Source organism: Leptonychotes weddellii, chromosome 12 (assembly GCF_054177405.1).
Source record: "Leptonychotes weddellii isolate Sample4059 chromosome 12, ASM5417740v2, whole genome shotgun sequence".
Taxonomy (NCBI): domain Eukaryota; kingdom Metazoa; phylum Chordata; class Mammalia; order Carnivora; family Phocidae; genus Leptonychotes; species Leptonychotes weddellii.
The window spans coordinates 68429742-68438538 of record NC_138380.1 but is presented as its reverse complement, the minus strand read 5'-3'; the positions used below and the strand labels follow the sequence as shown (position 1 = coordinate 68438538).

General features: G+C 34.7%; 1 protein-coding gene across 1 annotated transcript in view; it reads left to right on the top strand.

Annotated features, from left to right (window-relative positions):
* Positions 1-8797, top strand: part of RUNDC3B (RUN domain containing 3B) — a 114664-nt gene that overhangs the window by 45363 nt on the left and 60504 nt on the right. The window contains exon 4 of the mRNA XM_081799700.1: positions 4029-4114. Within this exon, the coding sequence (XP_081655826.1) occupies positions 4029-4114 (86 nt within the window). The remainder of the gene's footprint in view (positions 1-4028; positions 4115-8797) is intronic.

The following is an 8797-nucleotide window of genomic DNA, read 5'->3' as shown; positions in this document are numbered from 1 at the left end:
AAGACCTAATAGAACAACCAAGTCAGGAGGACTGCAGTGGCCACAGTGCTGGAGAGAAGGATGGTAGTTGAGGTAGCCCCACATTCATCTTGGCTTTTAGCCTAAGGGCATTTGTCTGTTCACATCATCGGTATAGAGGCTACTCAGAGAGTTCTGGAGGCTCTTTTAGTTTCCCTGAGCTAGAGAAACAGAAGTGGGAGCTGGGAACTGCCAGTGAAACCAGGACTTAAAATATTGAGAGAGCCGCAGACATATGTGTCTGAGGTTAGACATGCAGTTTTTCCTGTGAGCTGTTTGCCAACTCCTAGCTACCTTAAGCACAGAGCAGAAGTTTCATAAACCAAGCTGAAAGCAGCAGGTAGGAGGCGAAAAAAGCTGATTAAAGATTTCACAGTCTTATTCTGGAGACAGAGGTTAGAGTTCAAGGCCAAACCAGTTGGCAGGGCCCTGTAAAATACTCTAGGCTTTTATTTGAGATCCCAGAAAGGCTCCACCTGGGGAGTAAGGGAAATTCAGATGAAGACCAGCCCAAAAAAGGCCTAAAAGTGGTGTCCTTAAATAGTGCAAAGTGATTTTCAAGTACACTCCTTGCCTACTTGAAGAAAAATAAATCTATTCAAAGGAAAGATAGCATTAGTGCAGCTACAAACTTTTATATGCAGTGTACAATATTGGATCAGAAACCACCACACATATCAGGAAACAATATCAAATGACCAAAACTAAGAAATATAAAAAAGACAATTAGAACAGACCTATGGGAGAGGCAGGTAATGAACTTTTAATAATTGTAGTAGAAAATATAAATAAGGACTAGTAGTACCAGAGAACTGGAGTATATAATAAAGTGTAAACAGAAAACTATAAAATATTAATTCATACCAAACATAGAACCTACACAAAAATTGATCATTGGCTGAGTTACAATTCATCTCTGTGAATTTCAGATTGAAGTAATCTAAAGTGTGTTCTCTAACCACAATGGAATTAAGCTGTAATTAATAACAAAAAGATAACTAGAAAATGCTTAGGTGAGTCAGCATTGAGACGGACTTCTGAATAACTCATGGATGAAAGAAGAAATTACACTTGAAATTGAAAAAATACGTGGAAAGTAGTGAAAATGAAAATATAACATGTAAAAACTTGTGCTTAGAGGAGAATAGGTTTAAATATAGGCTCTCATGTATATGAAAGACTAAAGGCTAAAAATCAGTGATCAAAGTTTTCATCTGAAAAGCTATTAAAAAATAATATACTGAAAAAGAAGGAAAGAAATGAAGAGCAAAAATTGAATTAAATGAAAAAAATGTACACTAGAAGAAAATCAACTAAACAAAAACTTGGTGGTTTTAAAAAGATTAATACAATTGATAAGCTTCTAGCAAGACTATTCATAAAGAGAAAAAGAGAGATTATAAATTACCAGCATCAGGAATAAAGAAGAGGCCAATGAACCCCATAGACCCTACAGGCATTAAAAATTCTAGAAGGATATTATGAATAACTTCATACCTATAAATTTTAAACTTATTAAATGGGCAAATTCTTTGAAAAAAATCATAAAACTAACATAAAAAGGAAGAAAACATCTGAATATCCTGATATCTACTAAAGGAGTTGAATCTGTAGTTGAAGTCTTCCCCTTGCAGGCCCCGTTTTTAATTTATTCTTATGGATTTGTAAGAATTATTTCTATTTCATAAATGAGTCTTTTGTCAGATGCATGTAATGCAGATATCTTTGCCTACTCTGTAATTTGTCTTTTTGTTCTCTTAAATGATTACAGTTCATCCCCTGAAACAGGAGGGAAGGTAGAGTATATAGGCTTTTATTCAATTAGGTTGGTTGGTTTGGTGGTGAGATGTTTCCTATCTTCTTGATTTGTCTATTTTTTTGTTTCTTTGTAGAGATGAGTAGGGATAGTATTGTAACCTAACTCACACAATTCTTGGGAAGATTAAATATCTTTCTTCTTAAAGATTTATTTACTTGAGAGAGAGAACGTGAGCAGGGGGAGGGGTAGAAGAGAGTGAGAATCTCAAGCAGACTCCCCGATGAGCATGGGGCCCAAACGGGGCTTGATCTTACAACCCTGAGATCCTGACCTGAGCTGGGGTGAAATCAAGAGTTGGACACTTAACTGACTGAGCCACCCAGGCACCCTGGGAAGATTAAATATCCTAATGTATATAAATATTTTAATGTTATCTTAAAACAGGGCCAAGCATATATTAATTACAGCCTTCAGAAGTGTTAACTGCATTTATTTATTTATTTATTTATTTATTTTTCAAAAACTTTCAGTGACAAAGAAATGAATATTTGTGTCCCTGGAGGAAAAAAAAAAAAACCTTAAGTGGTTCACCGTTATCCAACTTTGATAAAGTCTAAAATCTTAAACCTGGTTTTTCGACTTCCCCACTTCATGGCCCCAACATTTATAAGTCTGTTTATCTTCTGTTCTAGTAAAAGTTCTTTTGTTGAAAGAAAAGAAACTGTTAAAATTAGCGCAGTGTATTATTATAATATAATAGAGAATTCCACAAACATCCAAGGACAGGAATTAAGTACAGCCCAGTTTTGCATGGATTGAAATTAATAAATCAGGAAGCAGGGCTTTCCCCACATTTCTTATCTAGCAATAGCACAGTCTCGTGTGTCTAACTTTCTCTGGAGAGCAACTCTCCCAGCTTCTGCTCTGGTGAAATCTTAGCCTTTTGATTCAAGCTACTACTACCAGCCTCCTTGTCTTTCAAAGGAAATTTCAAGAGAGAAACTTGGGATTGCTGACCAGTGGCTTGCCTCTTCCTTCCTGTTAGGTCAGCTACAGCTAATTGTAGGTTCCTCAAGGCTTATTCTGCAGAAAACAACGGACTGAACACTGTGCAGGCTAAAAGGGGTTTTGAGCTTGATGGGCAAATTGCCATGCTAATCACACCCATATCATTCCTTTATTTCCCAACAGTACTGCTGCTTCTAGTTGGTCAGGTTTTACCACTGTCTATAGATTGACTGCTTTTTGATCCTTCCTACCCGGAAGTTTGGTGAATTCACTAAAGTTGTAGATATTTCTAAAGAATGCTTTTTTTCTCCATATGGGTAGTCAACCATCATATATATTGATTAGTGTCACCTTTATTCTCAACTGTCATTGCAGTGTTTTGATTCTCTGTCTCATTGATCTTCATGGATTTTCTGGAGATTTGTGGGAGGGCTGAGTGAAAATGAAAGTAATCGAATTAAAAAATTCTCATTACAAATATGACCTCTTATTTTCTTTCATTCTAAACAAAGAGTCCAGGAGAAATGCTTTGGATTATTAAAAAAAATAAATAACTGGCTGTTCTCAACTATTGAATGATATTACCCCTTTCAAAAATAAAATAAAATTATTCACATTTAGTCAGAATTGTCTTTTTCTGTGATTTTCTGCTAGAAATTGGTTCTGAGTAATTTTGCTGTGCGTTTTTTTTTTTTTTGGCTTAATATTCAGTAATAGTTTTTAGAATGTCCTGGGTGCAAACTCGGTAATTCATGATTTTGGATGCATGATAAATAATGAAATTTGGTTCATTATTAGTTATCTAAAACCTCCCTCTGGAAGGATAGGTGGGAAATTTTCTTAAACAAGTGGTGTGACAGTGATATCTTTTTTAAAAGAGAATAGACTCTGTTCATGTTTTATAAGGAGACTCATTTTAATTAGCATGTTGATTTGGGCATTGAGGCAGAGAGTTATGAAAAGAAGTCTCTGATCCAATATTAATAGTTATGTCCCTTCAGAGGATAGAAAGTTAGTATGATATACTGTATCCTATATCTCTAGAGAACAAAGGTATACTATATGTAATCAAAATTTACCCATTCTTACCTACTTAAATATTTTTTAGCCTTTATCAAATGTATATTTTGACTGAGTTGTTCTTTACATATTAAAATGCTTATATTTTTGATGACTCACTGGGCAAAATATATTTTTAACTTGTAATTATTTTTCACATTTGATTCTTTCTTCTTCCTTTTAGGGTAGAGCCTGGATCAGAGTAGCACTCATGGAAAAACATTTATCTGAATACATCTCTACAGCTCTGAGAGACTTCAAAACAACCAGGTTTAAACATCCTTTTGATTTTCAAATATGTATTTAAAACAATCACCTAAAGATTAGAAATAAAAATAGAACGAAGATTAATTCCCTTCTAAAGTCTTCAACTATTTTATTTCGTCTTTTTTGTACTGTTCAGGTAAATCCACTATCTTCTCAGGAAAATGCCATTCGTCAGCTAAACAGACATCTACTTTGGTTTATCTTTTGAGGCTTCACATTATGCCTAGAATATCTTTTCTCTGAGTCATTTCTGTTTCTTACACTTTCAATACCTGAAATTTCATTCTTTCCACAGACTTTTCTCTGAGCAGTTAATTTGAAGGAAAATCTAACTATGAAATTTCTATAGCATTCTTACTCTTTCCACATTTTATTTCTTTGTTTTAATTCATATATGTAACTAATGATCGTTCAGTTGTCTTTTAGGGCAGGCTATACGAGTGTTGTTTTTCATAGGTTGTATGCACTTAAGAGATGACATGCTGTGCCGTGTGAAAAACAGGACTTTATTATTTTTTTACGGTGGTAGAAAAAAAGATTCATATTAAGATAACAGGCATTCCTATAAAATCCTGGTTGTCTAATCTTTGTTTATAGCTTTTGTTAAAGAAACTGCTTTTCTCCGTTTCAAAAGTATTTGTAAATGAAAATATTCAATAATTTCAATACCTTGAACATGTACTGTTTAACATAGTGGCCACTAACCACATGCCACTCTGTAAATTAATATTCATTAAGAGTAGGTAAAATTACTAAATCACTTCTTCAGTTGCCATATCACATTTCAGGTGTTCAGTAGATATGTGCGGCTAATGGCTACCAAATTGCACAGCACAGATGCATAACCTATTGGACCACACTGCCTTAGACACTTCTAAATTACCATACTGATTTCTACCTCATAAATCATGTTTGTGAAAGAGAAGAAGAGAGTGACAACTATAAACCAGTTTTGATAGAGGAAATTAGGTCCATAGATAAAGAAATCATATATCTGGAAGAATCTTAATTTCCATGTCCTGATGCAATATTTGGCATTTTGGATTTTGAGAAAACCTTGGCATTTATTATGATACATTCTTTTTTTGTTTTGTTTTTTTGTTTGTTTTATTTCCCACTTTACTTAGATATAATTGACATACTGTGTAGGTTTAAGATATACATGTTGGGCGCCTGGGTGGCTCAGTTGGTTAAGCGACTGCCTTCGGCTCAGGTCATGATCCTGGAGTCCCTGGATCGAGTCCTGCATCGGGCTCCCTGCTCGGCAGGGAGTCTGCTTCTCCCTCTGACCCTCCCCTCTCTCATGTGCTCTCTCTCATTCTCTCTCTCTCAAATAAATAAATAAAATCTTTTAAAAAAAAAAAAAAGATATGCATGTTGATTTGATATGCTTATGTACTACAAAATGATTACTGCCATATCATTAACTAACACCTCTATCATGGCACATAATTATTTGATATATAATTATTGAATTCTTTTATAGCAATATTCTTTAGGGATATTTCTAAAGATAGGCAGTGAAAATGATGTTTGAGGTGAACTTAAGGAAATGAAAAATTTGTTTCTTTTATTTATTATCACTAGTAAATAAGTTTAATTATGAAAAATACTAAAAAGGATACTAAGGCTTTGAAAATAATAGTATCAAAATCTCATAGATCAAACATAAAAATCCTAAATTAATGAAATCAAAACGAAGTTTACACAGAAATCATCTCCTGTTCAATAACCAGGCTGCATTAAGGTTATGGTAGTCTTCTGAGTAAAAATTAAAGCATTAGTAATCTTAGTTGTTATTCTTGTTTCTTCGACAGTTGGGTGGGGTAGAAATAATTCTCAAATTATTTTTAGAATGAAAAGTTCAAATATTTAAAGGGAAATGCTTTTTGCCTTGTTCTGAGGTGTTAGCTGTCCTTTTTGAGAAAAAGGAAATGATTCAGGGGCACCTGGGTGGCTCAGCCGTTAAGTGTCTGCCTTCGGCTCGGGTCGTGATCCCAGGGTCCTGGGATCGAGCCCCTCATCGAGCCCCGCATTGAGCATCGCATCGGGCTCCCTGCTCCGCGGGGAGCCTGCTTCTCCCTCTCCCACTCCCCCTCCCACTCCCCCTGCTTGTTTTCCTTCTCTCGCTGTGTCTCTCTCTGTCAAATAAATAAAATCTTTAAAAAAAAAAGGAAATGATTCAGCTCAAAAAAGTCCATCAAGTAAAAATACTTTGTAACAATAAAAGCATACATTATTCAAACAGAAACATGGCTTAGGAAATGTTTATACATACATACATGCAAATATATAATGTTTACATATATACATACACACAGTACTTAAATGTGAATATAATGGCTCTAATTCCCAGGAAAGGAAGTAAGGAGTTATTTCAGAATTCTCATCTTAGAAGTTAACCAAAAAATGCAGTTGCAAAGTCTTCCTTTTTTTGTTTTAAACTATTTATACTGTTTTTTGTTTTTACTGAAATCAAACCAAAGAAACTTCTTGGTTTATAAGTAAACTTGATTGTGAACCTCTAGCCCCAGCATAACTATTATTTGGAAGATTAGGTTTGTAAAATACAAGCAAACTGTTGGAAAGAATAGTTACACCTTACCTTTTGTCTGGATGCTGCCTGATTAAGTGCTTGTAGAACAATGAGAAATGATCTCTGATCCTTTAGGAATCTTGAGAGTTTCTGAATCAAGTAATTTCTTCTTATTCTACTCTTCAAAGATAAAGAGTAATGACTTTTGGTAATACAAGTGTTTACCCCAGTACAGAAGGGGGAGCTACATGGGCTAAGATAGGCAAGCTTGAAAATACTAATCAGTGGAAATCCAAGGATAAGATTGGGTGGAGGAAGTATGGGGATGAGAAATACAGTAAATCCTCTGGTAGGAGTACATCACATGGCTCCAGAGTATTAGAGACATCCAAGTAATTTTTTTTTTTTCCCTAAGGTGGGGGATGTCTTAGTGAGCAATTGAAAACAACCCTTGCAGAGTTTCATGGTTTAGGGATTGAGGTGTTAACTGGGAAATAGCCAGAGTTGGGAGGTTGGTGGATTTGAGATTAGAATCCAAGCTTAAAAAAAAAAAAAAAGTGGGTAATTGTTTTGGTAGTTTACTGGGAAGACTGAGAAATAGAGAGTAATATAAGGTAGGTAAGGGAGAAACTGAATTAATTTGCTCTGAGTTTTAATTTCTCCCCACCCACAGACTGAAAAATAATTAGAAAAGTTTAAGATTTCAAAAAATCTTGAAACAAGATTGAAAACATTCTGATAAGAATTTGAAGTAGCAAATATGGAAAATGTAAAGAGATGAAATTAGTTTTATGGAGACCTACTTAATACTTTAAAATTGTACCACAGTACTTAATTTATAATGACAAAAGTTGTGCTCAGAAGAAATATCAATTTTCTTGATATTATAGTAGGACTAAGAAAAGGAAGGAGTAAAGTATAAAATAAAACTTCAGAAATTACTGAGCTCTCACAAAGTGAAAAAGGAGTTGATAAATACTTTTCTCACTTACAGAAAAGTAGATAGTGAACAATATAACATGTCTTTCAAGAGCTAAGAAGGACTTCTGGAATCTGAATCTGTTTAGAAGTTTTACATTATTAAGATGAAAACCATTAGTAAAAGTTGCTTGTATACTGCTGCCTCATAGCATATACAGAAATTACTGGAAATGGATCAGACTTACATGGAAAACTCTTAGAAGAAAACATAAATGTAAATCTTCATGGCCTTGGATTAAGAATAGTTTCCTGGGGGCGCCTGGGTGGCTCAGTTGGTTAAGCGACTGCCTTCGGCTCAGGTCATGATCCCAGGGTCCTGGGATCGAGTCCCGCATCGGGCTCCCTGGTCAGCAGGGAGTCTGCTTCTCCCTCTGACCCTCCCCCCTCTCATGCTCTCTTTCTCTCTCATTCTCTCTCAAATAAATAAATAAAATCTTAAAAAAAAAAAAAAAAAGAATAGTTTCCTGGAAGGGGCATGAGGGGATGGGTTAGCCTGGTGATGGGTATTAAAGAGGGCACGTTCTGCATGGAGCACTGGGTGTTATGCGCAAACAATGAATCATGGAACACTACATCAAAAACTAATGATGTAACGTATGGTGACTAACATAACAATAAAATTAAAAAAATGAATTTGTAAAAAAAGGGTTAAAGTAAATGAGGTCTCTACAACATTATACTTCAGGTATAGTTTTATTTGAGTGGAATTATTTCACATGTAGCAAGTGTTTCACTTACATTGTTTAACTTCAAAAATTATTAGTAAAACTAAAACCAAAAAAATTCCTCAAAACAATATTATATACACACATACGTAAGATCTTTAGACTTTAAGAAATCTCTAAAATTGGTTAGATTTGTTTGTGTGTTTGATATTCTTCAACAGTCCCTAAGTCAATTTTGACATTAGGAAACAAGCAGAAATAGTTTTGATCTGATTTTTAGAATGTACTTTTAAAAATGGTGGCCTCAAGATGGAGGGAAAAAAAAGTAGAACTTTTCTTATATAGGGAAATACTAGGAATAATGGGTAATTCCCAGTATCAAAAACCAGAATTCTTTCTAAGCCATGTGTGCCATAGAATTTGGGGATCTAGAGCCATTGTAATCATAGTTCTTCTAGGAGTCAGAATAGTCTGTCAACAGCCAATTTAGCTATCGGGACAGTG